The sequence below is a fragment of the Euphorbia lathyris genome, chromosome 7 (genome assembly GCF_963576675.1).
Source record: "Euphorbia lathyris chromosome 7, ddEupLath1.1, whole genome shotgun sequence".
Classification (NCBI taxonomy): Eukaryota; Viridiplantae; Streptophyta; class Magnoliopsida; order Malpighiales; family Euphorbiaceae; genus Euphorbia; species Euphorbia lathyris.
This window is the reverse complement of record NC_088916.1, coordinates 41,344,250-41,361,296: the sequence shown is the minus strand read 5'-3', so window position 1 is coordinate 41,361,296 and position 17,047 is coordinate 41,344,250. Positions and strand designations below refer to the sequence as shown.

General features: G+C 37.7%; 1 protein-coding gene across 1 annotated transcript; it reads right to left on the bottom strand.

Moving 5' to 3' along the window:
• Positions 1-14,945: 14,945 nt before the first annotated feature.
• On the bottom strand, positions 14,946-16,832 carry LOC136235965 (protein DETOXIFICATION 48). The gene is made up of 2 exons (XM_066026092.1): positions 16,730-16,832; positions 14,946-16,648 (listed from the first exon to the last, which is right to left on the bottom strand). Exons 1-2 carry the CDS (start codon positions 16,790-16,792, stop codon positions 15,203-15,205), a joined length of 1,509 nt encoding a protein of 502 aa, XP_065882164.1. The 5' UTR covers positions 16,793-16,832; the 3' UTR covers positions 14,946-15,202.
• Positions 16,833-17,047: the final 215 nt, after the last annotated feature.

Sequence of the window (17,047 nt, the reverse complement as noted above, 5' to 3'; positions counted from 1 at the left end):
ACGAAAGCCCAACATTGGCTACTTTCGTGCCTTTGGGTGTAAATGTTTTATACTCAACACAAAAGAAAACCTTGCTAAATTTGATGCTAAAGTTGACAAAGCGATCTTTCTTGGGTACTCAACTAACAGTAAAGCATATAGGGTGTATAATAAACGAACTCATGTTGTAGAAGAGTCTGTACATGTTGAGTTCGACGAAACTGACCTTGCAGGAAAAATAACTCAGTCTGCCGAAGATGACCCAAGCTCAGCTTTCGCTGACCAAAATGGAGCCGCTGAGTCGTCACCACAAGGGCTGACCAAAGGTAAACACGAACCCGAAATTACCTTTGCTGACCAATCTACTCCTACAGATATTGTAGAAACACCTATTCCAGATAACTCAACATTACCTAAAGAAGTCAAAATTCCAAGAGGACACTCAGAGAAGTCCATTCTTGATGCTGCTGAAAAAAAGCTGATGACGAGAGATCAGCTTAGAAAATATCTCAGCAATGTTGCGTTCGTCTCAGTCTATGAACCAAAGAATTTCACCGATGCTGAGCACGACGAATTCTGGATCAATGCTATGCAAGAAGAGCTTGATCAATTCAAAAGAAATGAGGTATGGGATTTAGTACAAAAACCTAGGAATAAAAAGACCATAAGAACTAAGTGGGTCTTTAGAAACAAATTAGATGAGCAAGGCAATGTAGTCAGAAACAAAGCCCGACTTGTAGCCCAAGTCTGTAGTCAGTAAGAGGGTATTGACTATGGTGAGACCTTTGCTCCCGTTGCTAGGTTAGAGGCTATACGTATATTGTGTGCATATGCTAGTTTCATAAACTTCAAACTATATCAAATGGATGTCAACAGTGCTTTTCTTAATGGATTCATAAACGAAGAGGTATATGTTAGTCAGCCTCCTGGGTTTGAAGATCCAAAGTTTCCAAACCACGTTTATAAACTCAAGAAGGCCTTGTACGGCCTGAAACAAGCACCTCGTGCTTGGTATGAGAGGTTGACCAGTTTCCTGCTGACCAGGAACTATGTCAGAGGCAAAGCTGACACAACCTTATTCATTAAGAAGAAGGGTAAAAATACCCTATTGGCACAAATTTACGTAGATGATATAATCTTTGGTGCTACTAACGAATCTATATGCAAAGAATTTAGTAAACAGATGCAAACTGAGTTCGAGATGTCTATGATGGGAGAACTCAACTTCTTCCTTGGACTTCAAATCAAGCAAGGGAAGAATGGCATCTTCATTAGTCAGTCTAAGTACGCTAAAAAAATGTTAAAGAAATTCGATATGGAAGAATGCAAGCCCATATCTACCCCAATGGGTACTGACACTGTCCTCTGTGCTGACGAGAAAGGTAAGTCAGTAGATAGCAAATTATATCGAGGTATGATTGGCTCTTTACTTTATCTTACTGCTAGTAGGCCTGACATTCAGTACTCGGTATGTTATTGCGCGAGATACCAAGCTGACCCTAGAGAATCTCATCTTATAGCTGTGAAAAGAATTTTTAGATATTTACAGAGCTCAGTTAATGCAGGTTTATGGTATCCAAATTCAAATGACTTCACACTCATTGGATACACTGATGCTGACTATGGACGAGATAAGCTAGAGCGTAAAAGTACTTCAGGAGGGTGTCACTTCCTTGGAAGTTGTCTAGTATCTTGGTTCAGAAAGAAGCAATCATCAGTGGCCCTATCAACAACTGAAGCTGAGTACATTGCTGCTAGAAGCTGTGTGGCTCAAGTCCTATAGATAAAGCAATAGCTTGAGGATTATGGTGTAAAAACAGAAACAATAGAAGTCAAATGCGACAACAAGAGTGCCATTGACTTATCTAAAAATCCAATCCAACATAGCAGGATGAAGCATGTCAGCATAAGGCATCACTTCATTAGAGATCACGTACTCAAGGGTGAGATCAAGCTGACCTACGTTCCAACAGATGAACAGCTTGCGGATATCTTTACGAAGCCTCTGGCTCGTGAGCAATTTAACATACTAAGGGAAGCTATCGGTATGTCTAATCCTCTCCACTAAAATTCTATGTTTAAATTGAATGTTGAGTGATTACCATGCTGAGTGATTCGTGCTAAATTAGTAACTGTTGCATGCTGAGCTAAATATGAAATATATCACTCTATGCTGAGTAGACATATATACTGAGTGATTAACATACGCTGAGTTACTAAGCATGACGAAATTCTTCTACGTAAAACTGACTACTCAGAATATCAAACGTTTAGAATTCTAGATACTGAGTAAATCCGTTGCACAATTAATGCTAGCATGCGTATTAAATAGCCACCTAGGATGACGTTGGCGCAATAATTAGAAAACACATGCGCCGATTGTGTCATAAATGCCAGAATTATTGTCGATTGATTATCTCAAGGTCAAACCGCCACTTCCACGTATTAGATCAACTCGACACCTCTATAAATAGTGGATGAATTCCCACTTGTCTCTCTTTACACTTAAAATTTCTAGCATCCAATCTCTCTCTCTCTCTTGAATCCCAAAACCTCTCTAAAATCCTTGAGAAAATCATGTCTGATTCTCAAAACATCTTCGGTGCCGATTACGACCAAAATCGCTCCGATGAAAACCCTCCATCTCCTGCTCAGCAGGACTATGATGAGACTTCTATTGAGTCTCAAGGACATAGTCAGCATGACCAATCCAAGGTCAATACTCCGAGCAAGAACCCTAAAGCTGACCCAGCAACCTCTTCGAAAAAGAAGAAGGAAAAGAAAGACAAGCAACCTAAGGAAAAGGAATTTCTTCAGGTCTATAACTGTGTAAAGAATTGTGAGGTACTTCGCTGCCGGTGGTTCTCCCCAAGTTTCGTAACAGCTGAAAAACCGTTCTGCGAATGGATCTCTAAAAATGGGTGGTCAGAATTCTTTTCTCTGTCCGGTAAAACTTACCCCCGGTTAGTAAGGGAATTTTATTCGAATCTCAAGGTGGATAAGGACAACGCTGACCATCTAGTCACCAAGGTCACAGGCAAGGACATAACGATAACTCCATCCTATCTAGCAACTTTGCTAAAGCTGCCGAACAAAGGTAAAGAATTCAGAACCACAAACGCCAAACTTGACTACCCCGTTGAGTTCTGTAAATCGAAGGACCACAAGGGAGAAATTGCCAGCACGTGTATGGGTCAGAATAAAAAAATGGCTCATTACATCCTAAACAGCACGTGTATGGGTCACAAACTCCATTCCTGCTGATCCCTCTCCTCCAACTAATAAGAACAGCTCTGGCAAAAGACTCAAACGAAAGGCTCAAAAATCTCCAGTCATTGATTTTCTGGACGATTCTCCGCTAAGGGAACCAATCTCTGACCTCACCACACTTCAGTTCCAGTTCTTCAACACTGTAGTTGAACCAACCTTGGACCAAATCAAGAAAAAGCAAGCCTATGTTTCTCAAGCTGAGGAACAAACCGACCCCAAAGCTTCAAAAGGTCATGTTCATGTCGAGCAAGTGCTCGAAGATCCTGCTCCTCAAAACAATGAGTTAGCAAAGGAAAATCATGCTCAGGTCAGCACTGCATTACCTCAATCTTCTGAACCTACTCGGCTTCAGGCTGACTCTGAATAGGTCAATATCTCTGCTGATCCACCTCTTCCCAACTCTTCAACACAGAATGAAAATCAGTCAGTTCCTGCTGCTGACCTAAACAAAAGCCCAGTTGCTGACCTAGCTGGCACATCCAAGTCTGGACAACATAATACTCCTCCTCCATCCGGTCCTATTCCATTTCCGGCTTCTGAACCTCAACATGATGAATCTTATGCTTAACTGCATGCTACTGAGTCTGGACGAAGAATCATTGACTCAGCTCAAGCCTTAATTCAAGATCTTCATCAATCCAATACCGATTCTGCTGGGTCTGTCAATGTTGAGCCAACTCAACTCTCTTCTGTCACTCAGCTTTTGACTGAAATCAAGGGTCTTAAGGATCTACTGAGTGTCATGACATCCTTTCAATCTCAACAACCCAAGCAAGAATCTATAGTAAAGCTGGCTGAACTCCAACTGACAATGGTCAATCATATGAATGCTATCCAGGGCCAACTCAACACCTTGTCAGTTGCGAACTCCATCTATGCAACCTCTGCTAAGGTTAATCATCTTAGTGATTGCAAAGAAATTACACTTCGTGCGAAGTCAAGAAATTGATCTAGAGAAGACTCCTTGTGATCAGGAGGAAGAACAGGGCGGTACTGAGGGTCAGCCTCAAGCTGATAAGATGGGTTCTACTGAGCCAAGTAACACAGGTGCTGCTGAGTAACCTGCTGAGAACCAAGCTGAGTCACCAGTGAAGGAAAAGGTTGTGGAAGGCCTTGATGCTGACCTTGGACTTAACTCTTCCTCTGAGTCCCTTGACTCTATTACTGCTGATCCTTCACCTCAAACCAACAAGGACAGCATAGAAAAGCGGTTCAAACGCAAAGCTCTGAAACGCAAAGTCATAGACTTATTGGATGAATCTCCGCTGAGGGACCCAATCACTGATCTCACTGGGCTTCAATTCTAGTTCTTCACAGACATTATTGAACCCACTCCCGACCAAGTGAAGGAAAAACAAGCCTCTGTTTCTCGAGCTGAGGAACAAGCCGACCCAAAAGCTACTAAGGGTCCAATCTCTGCCGACACTTTTACTCATCCTTACAATGAGCAAGTGCTCGAAGTCCATACTGCTCAACCCAATGAGTTAGCAAAGGAAACTCCTCCTGCTCAAGCCAGCTCTGAGTTGCCTCACCCTCAAAACTCTACTCAACCTCAGACTGACACTGAGCAGGTTAATAACTCTACTGATCAAACTCTTTCTACTCCTATCAAACAGACAGAAAACCAGTCAGCTCGTGCTGCTGGCCTAAATAAAAGTGCAGCTGCTGACCAAGCTAGCACCTCCACTTTCGGGCAGCACCAAACACCTCCTCCATCCGGTGCTGACAACAATACGGCCCCTGAGCATTGTTGGAAATTAGGCTAAGGTATAGCAGCGGAAATATAAAAATTTTAGCCTACTTCCTTTTAACCATAGGATCCGTTAATCGTTATTTCATATAAAGAGGGATAAGAAGGAATACCTTTTGAAGAACAATCTACCGTTGTTAAAGAAGCGCCCACAATTCTTCTCCGAGATCCCAAGCACGAAGTATAACACGGTGAGGTTAAGATAGAATCAACCCTTATGAGATGTAACCAAAATAGATTGCCTCTAATTAACCAACACAAGATCAAAGAGAAAAGGAGATGAATGTAATTAATCAATCGACGGAAGCCGTATGAATTCTTGTCCACGAAAACGGGAAGTCGAATTCTCTTTCTCTCACTAGCTAGGGATTTCGAAAATCACAAAGGGGGAGGGGATAGGCTTAGTCGAAATTCACACATTAGGGGGGTATATATAATAACTTGTATCTAAACCCTAGTTAGATAGGAATAGTTTACTTAATAGGAATTCAATTCGGAATAGGATTCCTAATTATTATCTTATAATATATCTAATATATTTAGGATAATAATAAATAACCTAATTGGATAATAATAGGAGTATATTAATCTAATTAAAACTCCTAATTTAATTATCTCTCTTAATTAATTTAATTCACAAACCTAATCAAATTAGGATGAAGGGAATTAAAATAATTCCTAACTTATTATATACAAATTTCGGCCTCCCCTAATTAAATGGGCCTTACTGGAATCATTTGGGCTTCCATCTATTAATGACATCCATCTCTCTTTTGGTTCCAAGTCTTATGTGAGATCCATTAGGTTCTTACTACTTCTGGCCGTACGCAACTATTAAATTAATTTCTTCAAGAATTATATTTAATCCTTACTGAGTATGTTATTGGCAAGTCTGTAATCATTCCCCCAGAGTCCGTTAAGAAGACAGGTTGATTCTGTCGTTAACCCTTCCGTATTAGTTATAGTATAATTCGATCCTTTATCAACTATATCCTTGAACTGAATCTTATGACTATGGATGATGTCAAGTCACATATAGCGAGACGTTCGTTTTACTTGTACAGGCCGAGTCAACTCAAATAGATAGGTTAAGTGAAATCTGTATTTCAAGTCTTAAGCTATCACCTTGGAAGGATTTAGAGTCGAGTCTTCCACAAGCGATCCTTGGATATATCTCCCATTAATCGGGAGTGATAAATGCTCAATCCAATGTATAACTACCCTGACATTACTTCCTGTGACACCCAACCTTTGCAGTTCACACCCCAGAGTCATCTCTGTTAAGGATCGTGGGACTGCAGGATCAAAGTCTCACATTCAGTAATTCAGGATGACCAATTAACATTCCTTTCAGTCTGAGGATAACTTATACCTATTAATACCAATGAGATGAACAGGTGACAAGGATGAATCTATCCATCCTGTTATCTCAAATCGGATCCCCAATCCTAATGAACGATGTTTCATCGGATCTATGTAACTGTCCAGATATCTATATATATGAAGCTTGTGAGATCAGCTTTCTGTCGGACAGAAGACATTGTTACATACAAGTCTCAACAGTGATATATCAATCCTAAACATATCACTTGACTTGGGGTGGTTTTAAGTTTATTAGTTTATTATAAAGTTTTGTCTCACTTCATGCTTGTATGAACACTTTATAATCACTTTAAACAAACTTACGGATTTCCTTTTATTAGACTTTATTTAGTGCTTTAAAAGGGATTGCCTTTATATAGTTATAAAACATATATCTCATTAAAACAAATGATATAAAGAACAATTCATTTACATTAAGTTTGTATCCTGCAACAATTGTCTATAGGACACTAAACCCCAACAAGCATAACACTGGTGAATCTTACACTTATCTGAATGCTTCTGAGTCTGGAAGGAAAATCATTGACTCGGCTCAAGCTCTTCTTCAAGATATTCATTAGTCTCACGCCGATGCTGCTGGTCTATTCCTGCTGAGCCAACCCAACTCTCCTCTGTCACTCAACTTCTGACCGAACTTAAGGGTCTCAAGGAACTGATGAGTGTCATGACTTCCTTAGTCTCTTAGCAGCCCAAGCAAGAATCCATAGTGAAGCTGGCTGAACTCCAGCTGATGATGGTGAATCACATGAACTCCTTCCAAGGACAACTTAATGCCTTATCAGCTGCTAACTCAACATCTGCAACCTCTGCTGAGGTCAATCAACTTTTCTCCCAGCTGTCCTTTGAGCTGACCGGAGCTCGTGACCTAATCTCCTCCTCCTCTCAATGCTCCATAGAACAGATCGGTGAAGCCATTCGCCTACTCAACTTGAGCAAAGAGGAAATGGACACTGACTAAGTCAAGACCAACGAGATTCTGTAATGCACTCAATCAACACTTGTGCATGTCAGGCACACTAATGTTCAATGACAGTCATATGATACTGCGCTACTCAGGATGTACTATCAATCCTATGCACGGATGACAGAGTCGATAACTTGGATCGGGAAATCTCTAGGGTACTTACTCAGTATGCTCAGTGCCAACATTAAAATCCCCGCCTCAAGTATGGCCGATGGCGTGCAGGTCTTTAAAGGTCTAAGGGAGAGTACGAGTCAAATGCAACAGTATTCCTCGATACTGACTCGTGCTGTTCATCAAGGGACTTTCTATGCTCCTCCTCCTCCATCTCATGATGCTGGCAAAATGGGGGAGAAAGATCCAACGAAGCAAGCTGTTGGTACTTAGCAGAAAACGGGGGAAAAAGGTAAAGCCAAAATGCCAGCTGCCGGAACTCAGCAGAAGCCTGGACACTCAGCAACACCGAACTGCCCAAACCAAACCCAAGTCAAATCAAGTTCAAGCCAATATTAAGAAATAGAACTAGCAATAGTCTATAGTCCTTCCTTGCTTGTAACTTATATTTTATGGCATGTTCATGTTAAGCTGAGTAATATTATATATAAGCATCTTTTATCCAAACTGTCTTTATATATGTGATGCTTACTTGCTGTGTTTTTTATGCTGATCTGTCTCATTCAACTATCCATTGAACAACAATCAAACAAAGCGTGTGGACTCAAAAATTAAACAAGTTAATAAACTCAGCTAACTTCCAACTCTGATACCTATATTTGAAACTGAGTAATGACTAAATATTCCAAGCATTGACCTACTTCTGAAAACTGGCCTTAGACTCATCTGAATTAGATCTTGGAAGGTCTAGAATTGAACTAAGTCAGTAAAGGCATACCTTAGTTTCACTAGATTAGATCTTAGAAGGTTTAGAGTTGAATTAAGTCAATAGATGCAACCCTTACGGGGGAGTAATTTCAGAAGAAAAAGAAAGGTCAACTATCATGGGGAACCTCAACGCTGAGTTCCATAATTAAATACTTTTGCCAACATCAAAATGGGGGAGTTTGTTGAAACACCTTTCCACATGATTTTGATTTGACAAAATTATTTAAGTTAATCCCATGATTAAGACAATTAAATTTAAGTGCTTTGATTTAATTGTACTAATGAGTTTGTTCAATGTTGAGTAAGTTTACTAACGAGAATAGGAACTAAATGTTCAATAAAAAGAAAGGCAGAACAAATTCAGCATGAGCAAAGTCACACAGCAGAAGCTGAGTAAAATGTAACTCAGCCTTGTTAAAAGAGAAGTCTTCTTCAGAATAACGCTTGAAGGCGAAGGCGACCGAAGAAGCTGAGTAGAATGCAACTCAGCATAGATAAAGAAAAGGATTAAAGGCAAAGTCGATCAAGTCAATCTGAGTATTCGTCAGGACAGCGCCAATGATCCATTGACTAAAAGACAAAGTCCGACACAGGTCTGCACCAATTCAGAAGTCTCAGAAATCCGCCTAGAGACCTTTTCGAGACGCATGGATCAACTGGAATTTGGTAAGAAGACAAAACCGGTGCTAGAACACGAACCTGGCGAAAGAAGACGAAACTGGCAAGCCTAACGCCTGCTAAAATCAGATGACAGGATTGTCCTGCGATTCTGAAAGCTGACCAATGAATGACGATTGAAGACCGTTACTCCCAACGGATATGTCGGAATTCAAATGATTTGAAGCTTCATAATTCACTATAAAAGGACAAGTTCATCACTTGGATCCTAACGAAAAAAAAATACAAGAAAATACAGACAGAAAAGCAAGTCTTCACAAAAGTGAAAATCCAAAATAGAAGCTGTCTGAAAAGCAAGCAAGTTCTTACACCAAATTTCCAATCATTGTGTAAAAGTCTAGAGTGAATTTATAAAATCAGATGACAGGATTGTCCTGCGATTCTGAAAGCTGACCAATGAATGACGATTGAAGACCGTTACTCCCAACGGATATGTCGGAATTCAAATGATTTGAAGCTTCATAATTCACTATAAAAGGACAAGTTCATCACTTGGATCCTAACGAAAAAAAAATACAAGAAAATACAGACAGAAAAGCAAGTCTTCACAAAAGTGAAAATCCAAAATAGAAGCTGTCTGAAAAGCAAGCAAGTTCTTACACCAAATTTCCAATCATTGTGTAAAAGTCTAGAGTGAATTTATATTCATCTAAAGTGTTCTTCATTTAGAGAGAACAATCTTGTATCAATTGTAAAGGTTAGAAGAGTGAATCTGAGTACTCGGTTTTAGTACTCAGCGGTAGAGAAAATCTGAGTGTTCGGTTATAGCGCTCAGTAGGATTGAGTAGACGAATAGAGGACGGTACTCTTGCATACTCAATTGCTTTGTAAACGGTTTGTGCTCTACCTTTAAAGAGCTCAGTAGTGGATTGAAAAATCCCTGAGGGATTCTGGGGACTAGACGTAGGCGGTGAGGCCGAACCAGGATAAGACTGCTGAGTAATCTCTAACCCTCTCTCTTGATATATATATATATATGTTGCTTGCTTAAATTACTCAGTATATAATTTGTATAAGCCGACGCTGAGTAATCAGAGTGCTGAGTTGGAAGCTGACCTAAAGTGTTATTTCCCAACTCATAATTGAAACAGCTCTAGTCAGTGTCCGACTAAAGCTGTCTCACACTTCACTCAGCCTTGCTGACCTAAAGCTGAGTTAAATTATCAAAGAATTAATTAAGTCAGTATTATTAAGCGAAAAAGTTATATTAGTTCCTAACCCCCCCCCCCCCCTTGGAACTAATCACATTAAATTACACGGGACCAACAGAATATTCCATTCGGACGAAGGTTTAGCAAGGGGTTGCTTCGCCTTCCCTATTGCTTCAGATTTTTCGTATCTGGTAGAATTGATAACTATCATATTTGCAGTAGATATTGCATGAGAAAGAGGTTGGATGAAGCTCTAGATAGAATCGGATTCCATCTACGTGGTGCGACTTCTTCAAGATAAATCTGCGGAGGTCTCCTGGTCCGTGAAACAAATATGGCTTAAATGTCTCACTCAATGTTCGAACATGGAGATAATTGCAACGTACATCTAACGAGAGGGTAATCGGGCCGCGGATGCGCTGGCGAGGTTTGGCGTTTCTACTTCAGAAATCCGATGATGGGAAACTTCACCAACTTTTTATCATGATTTTATTATTTGAGACATATGTAACTTTGCAAATTTTCGTTTTTCTTAATTTACTTTCTGCTCTTGTATTAAACCTTTTGATTTTTTTATGATATGCGGGTTTGATGAGTATGGGACGGGAGTGCCAACGTAGTTGGGATGTCCGTATAGTGGAAAAAAAATTAGAAAGTGAGGGGGAGTAAGAAGGGGTATCATAAATGGAGTAGGATAATGCCTCTTATGAAATTGGGTTGGACCCCTTATGTTGTTGTGATAGTACAATACTCTTGTTTGAATGGTGAGGCGACCAACTCCCATTTATTGTCACTTTATTCTGAAATATCCTGTATCATCCAATCATATCACTTTTCTATTTTCTTCTCTAGGCCTTTTTCCATTTCATTAATTGGGATAATAAATATTGAAATTCTTTAATAATATGAAAATTCTGTCTCTGAATTAATGTGTTTCCTTTGCCTAAAGTGGAGTTTAGTTATAAAATGATATCTAGTTTAAAGTAAAAGAGCACACAAGACATGGGATGGGATGGGGTTTTGACCAGTAATGCTATCAAATGTAAGTTTAAAACTTAAAAAATCAAATAAAAATGGGGTAATGTGTACCGAGTAACGATGGTTCCCCCTTGTAATCAAGAGATTGGTGTTAGAAGTTATAAAAAATGATAATAGAAATGGAAGAATGGAAAAGAAAATGATGAAAGTTAAAGAGTAGTTGAAGTAGTGGGGAAGAGTAAAATTTGTCGTAAGAGAAGCAGACGACAGTTGATAGGGAAATAATAGTTGTGCATTGAGGCCCCCCACTATTCTCCATTCTCCATTCTCCTTGAGTAGATACTTCTCATTATTATTACTTATCATCTTTTCTGTTTCTTTTGTCCATTTCCTCATATACTTCTCTTTTTGTGTTTTTCACTTCTCTTTCAATGAACTTCCCTACTTCATAATCATATATTATTATTTACTTTTCATTTCCATCCCATCCCATCCCATCCCATCCCATTATTATTATTACTATTTCACTTTTTAACTAATTTTATTACAACCTTTAACTATTCCTCTCAATTATGTTACATTGTATATTTCTATCTTCACAATTTTATTTCAATATAGATAATACAATTCTTATAATATTTTCAGGAGAGCTCAATATGAAATTCCATATTTCAATCATATCTAACATACATTATTCACATATAATTTTGAATGGGTAATCCACCTACATCTTACTCACATCTTTTGCATCCAACCGTTATTTTATATTACTAGTCACACAACGATTTCGAGAGAAACTACGATAAATTCACAAACTAAATGCTAATCTTTGTCATGAAGGATTTCTACTTCAAACACGGATTATCATGTTACCTTTTGAAGCGCATATTAACATAGAGTATGAAGCGGAAGAACTCGAACCTATATTACCAGTCATGTACACCAAAGTTATTCGGGAGGAACAACAATTAATCCACAATCTAAGAAGGAAGTCTCCTTGTAGAGAGAGAGGAGGCGGCCAATTTCTAGAGAGAGGGAGAGAAAATTTATTCTCTTTATTATGATGTGTGTGTATGTATAACCTAAACATATTTATATAAGCTAAGGCTTCCTTGTTCCATAAAAATTAGACAGTATTAATCCTAAGTCAACTAGTATTCTAACTTCGTTATTAGACTAATATTTCCATTAAATAATTACTAAACTAAATATGATTAATGCAACTAGGATTTCTAATTATCTAATAACACAAATATCTAAAACCCAAATACGAGTTAGTACGGGCAGATAATTCCTATCACTCGTGCGTAATATTCACGCTTCCATGCTCTTTTCATATTCGTAAATAGATTATGCGACCAACATACTATCGAGAGCATCATTGATATATACTTGTTAGAGATATATAATGCATGGATAACACAATAATATAGACCTCTTAAGCATATACACACTGTTGTAGAAGTATCAAAAAAATTGTATGTCATTATCCCAGATTTCACATCACATTCCTTGTAACTTTACCTAAATCTTTATAGTATTCTATTTTCACAATTATACATCTCAGTATAAATATCCGGATTGTGAACCATATAAACTTAAAATACGTAAATGATAATCGTTCACTTCAACTTCATTCCTTTCATCATAATTTGAATTTGCTTATCTAGTCGGTTCCTTTTCGAGTTGTATTATCACCTATCCTATGAGAGAATCCTTCTAAGACAGCCACATCTAAATTGCACTTCTACAATAAGTTAAGGACAGCCACATCTAAATTGCACTTCTACAATAAGTTAAGGAGAAAGTGTAAGAACAAATTTGGGCCGGAAACGGGATGTAAAGGTTGAGAATGTCAAAACGAAATTGTTGGATAGAATGTGTAAAAATGGACAAAAACTGATTTCTATGAACTTTGAGTTATGAAAATGTTAACTTTTGGGGCTCGGGATTGACAGACGAACGATTAAGAACTTGAAAACAAGTTGCTAGATTTGAGGCTAAAAAGGAGTTTCTGAAGTGTATTTACAACTTAGAATTTAAGAAAATAATGTCTACAATCTAGAGAAATTTTAGCATAAGTTTGGTGTTTTTGTTTGGTGGATGGGGTTTGAAAAGGAGACTTTAGCTTCTATTTATAGACTTCCAGTATACACGGGTTATTCTGTACACTCCTCTCACTCTTCCTTGATTTACTCTCATCATCTTCCCACTTCTTCAATTCATCCCATTTTCCCTATTTTTGCTTCCATCACTTGCCGGGTAATTAGCATGAATGGTCACACAAGTTTGGACAATGTTCCCAAAAGGTCACAAAAGTTTTTGTCTCAATAAAATCACTTAAGTGTGCTTTTATTCCAATAAAATCACTTTAAACATTTTTTCAGTTCTTTTTTTCATTAAAATTGCTAACGTGACATCTCAACCTTATGTTAGCACCACCCGTCATATTAAGAAAATGTAATTACACATTTAATTGAAAATCAATATGCCACATGGGTTAATTTGTAGTTAAAATTTTAATTGAAAATTCTTATTTACTTGAATTAATTTGTATTTAATTTTTTTTATTATGTCACATGACGTTGAGACATGTGATTAGATGTCACGTAATCAATCCCGGTAAAAAAAAAGATTGAAAAATGCTTAAAGTGATTTTATTGGGACAAAAACAAACTTAAGTGATTTTATTGAGACAAATTAAACTTTTATGACATTTTGGGGACATTGCCCAAACTTTTGTGACCACCGATGCTAATTACCCATCACTTGCCACTTCTTCCATCTTTTCCTTGATTCCTAGATTCATGGGTAGTGTGGCATTTTACACATGTTTAGCACATGCGACAGTCTTCATAATGACTTGTTTTTCGTCCCATTTCTGAATCTTGAAACGCGAACAAACTGATTCTGGCCTTCTATTCCACAGGGTGCGTGAGTAGTCACACGACATGTGGCTTCATTTAACATAGCATTATTATTGTTTTTATGTTTCACATAGCGTGTGAATTAAACTTTTTTTTTTTTTTTTGCAGAAGCTTCTTTTATTGCTTCCATATTGTGTGCGACTGCTCAACATGTCGTGTGGAAGCATTTGATCCATTGTGTGGGTAAGTTATACGGCTCACACCCTGTGTGGACTTGTATTGTAACGAAATAAATGTTTCCATATTTGTTGGATTATTACTATCTTTATTCTTTATACTTTTATTTTGAATAAAATAAAAATTTAATTTATGTGCTAATAGAAGGGAAGGCTGGTGTTTAAATTAAAGGATCACTAATTAATTACTTTATTCCTCATTCACCAAAGAACCACAAGAAATGCTACATGCAAATATTTAGGTCCTCATCAAACTAATTGAATCCAAAAATGGATTTTCAAAGCTGAATATGATCCATCCTTTAAAAAAATTCTAACTGCTTTTCAATTTTGAGGATGACGAATATTTTATTTATTATTTTACTTTTTATACTTTTTGTTTTTTTTGTATATAGAATCGATATCTGTTTTTGGAAATTTTTCGGTTTGATTTGCATATATTACTGTAGAAGAGGTCAATGTAATTAAACTTTTTTTTAATTTAGATGTGATTCGAACCCATGGCCTACCAAGACATAGGTAAACTCTCAACTACTAGACTAAGAGCTTTACCACTTTTAATTTAGACAATAGTTACCTATAAATGAAAGCGGTTTATCTCGACAACTAATGATATTGAAGGATTTCAATGAAGATATTTTAATTTTAGCTGAGTAGCTGTAAAGAAATATTTGTATTTCATTCGATTCGTGATTTGTTTTAATGAAACTTTATACCAGTATGAGATATTTTTTTTTTTAATGAAACAATATATGCTACAAAAATATTGTAATCCACAAATAGAAAAGGTATATATAGGAGGAAGGAAAGTATTGGTGGGTATTAAGAGGAGAATATTGTATGTAGGTGTAATTAGGAAAGGAATAAATAGAAAAAAAAAGGAGAGGTTATGGTAATATTCCATTTAAGGAAGTGAATTAGGTTATTGCCTAATTGGGAAAGAAACAAAAAGAAAGATATAGGGTCTAAAAACAACCGACAGCTTAAGGGCTTTTGTCCTTTTTCCATCCGAAATGCCAAAGTATATATGAATTGTACAAATGTTATTCATACAAACACAAATAAAATTAAACATGCACTTGCACTTGCAGTTTGACAATTGAAGATATGAGAGGGTCTGTTTCATTCGTATCTGCTGCTGTTTTTGGTAAAACTGAAGATGAAGATGAAGATGTTTTAGTAAGATGTGTTGCTTTTTGTGCTTCGGCAACCCAATCTGTTCTTGAAAGCACAAAAATCATTAGGAAAGCACAACAGGCTTGAGCTGCAAGTAAGCCAATCCACAATCCACAAAATCCCATTTTAGCTACAAACCCAAGAACAATAGCTACTGGCATTCCAACCAAGTAAAATGAACCCAGGTTTATATTAGCCCCAATACTAGGCCTAGCACTTCCTCTTAATACACCACACCCTGTTGTTTGTGGGCAGTTTCCAAGCTCACATATCCCTACTATCGGCAATGCTATTGCCGTAAGCTCAAGTATTTCTGAATCACTCGTGAATAATCTTCCCCATTTATGCCTCATCAATGTTGTAAATAACATTGCTACAACCCCTAATCCAACACCACATGTTAGAGATACAATCATTGAAATGCGGGCCTTCGCCGGACGGTTAGCTCCTAGCTCGTTTCCCACTCTGGTAGACACTCCCAGACTTAGAGAAGATGGGAACACGTAGACCAAAGAGGTTGTTTGAATCAGAATCCCCATTGATGAAATTGTAGCTTTGGGATTTCCAAGAAGTCCACACATGATAATCATGAACTCATACCACCACCATTCAAGGCAAACCGAGATACAAGTAGGGATGGCCAGAGCAAGTAAGGACGACCATCCTCTCACACAGTCCATGCTTGGACAAACCCATGAATCTTTATATACGCCGGAGAAGTAAACGAAGGAGACAAGTAGAATAAATAAGTTAAAATTAGTCCAAACCATAGCTATAGCAACCCCAGAAACCCCCAATTTGAAATGAACAACAAGGAGGAAATTCAGAGGGACATGAAGAAGAACAGAGATAGCAGAACAATAAGTTAATGGTAATGTGATGGTTTGGGTTCTAAGATAGATACGAAGAGGGTGAAGAAGAGAAAGAAAGAAAAGGTCTGGAATAGAAAAAAGAATAAAAGTATGAGCCACAGAAGATATTTCCTGGTCTTGACCACACCATAAAAGTATAGTCTTCATGTTGAACCACATGAAAGAGATGGGTATAGAGGTAGAGAGAAGAAGAAGAACAGTTCTTTGAAGAGTTAAACCGAGGAGTTTCTTCTGTTTAGCTCCGTAAGCTTGTCCACAAATGGGTTCCATTCCCATAGCTAGACCAGAAATAATAGAGTAACCGGTGATATTAGCAAAACCGATGGAAAGAGAGCCTCCGGCGAGTTCAACTTCACCAAGAAAGCCGAGAAAAAGCATGGAGATCATAGCTCTTGAATACAAAATAAGACCAGTGATTGCAGTTGGGCCAGAGATTTTGGCTATAGCTTTGATTTCTTGGAAAACCTGAATTAAAGCAAAAAGGAAGATGATGAAATTAGAGTATGAGTACCCTGAGTGTTAATATATATTATATATATATAGTACCTGAGAAGGAGTAGGCCATCTATGTAATTCCTCTTGGTCATCATGAAAACAAGAATCCGTCATGTTATTGTTGGGACAGAGAAATAATGAAGATGATTTTGGGTTGGACATAACAATAATAATATATTATGGAGTTACAATTAAGGAGAAGGGTTTATTTATATACTTTGAAATGAGTGGGTCCTGCTGTTGGGTTCCAACAAACGTGTCAATATTCTATTCTAGAGTAGAGAATGAATGCCTATGCCTCCTATTAAGGCATCAAAGATCATTTACTTCTTCACATTCCACCAAATGAATCACCTCTTTTATTTTACA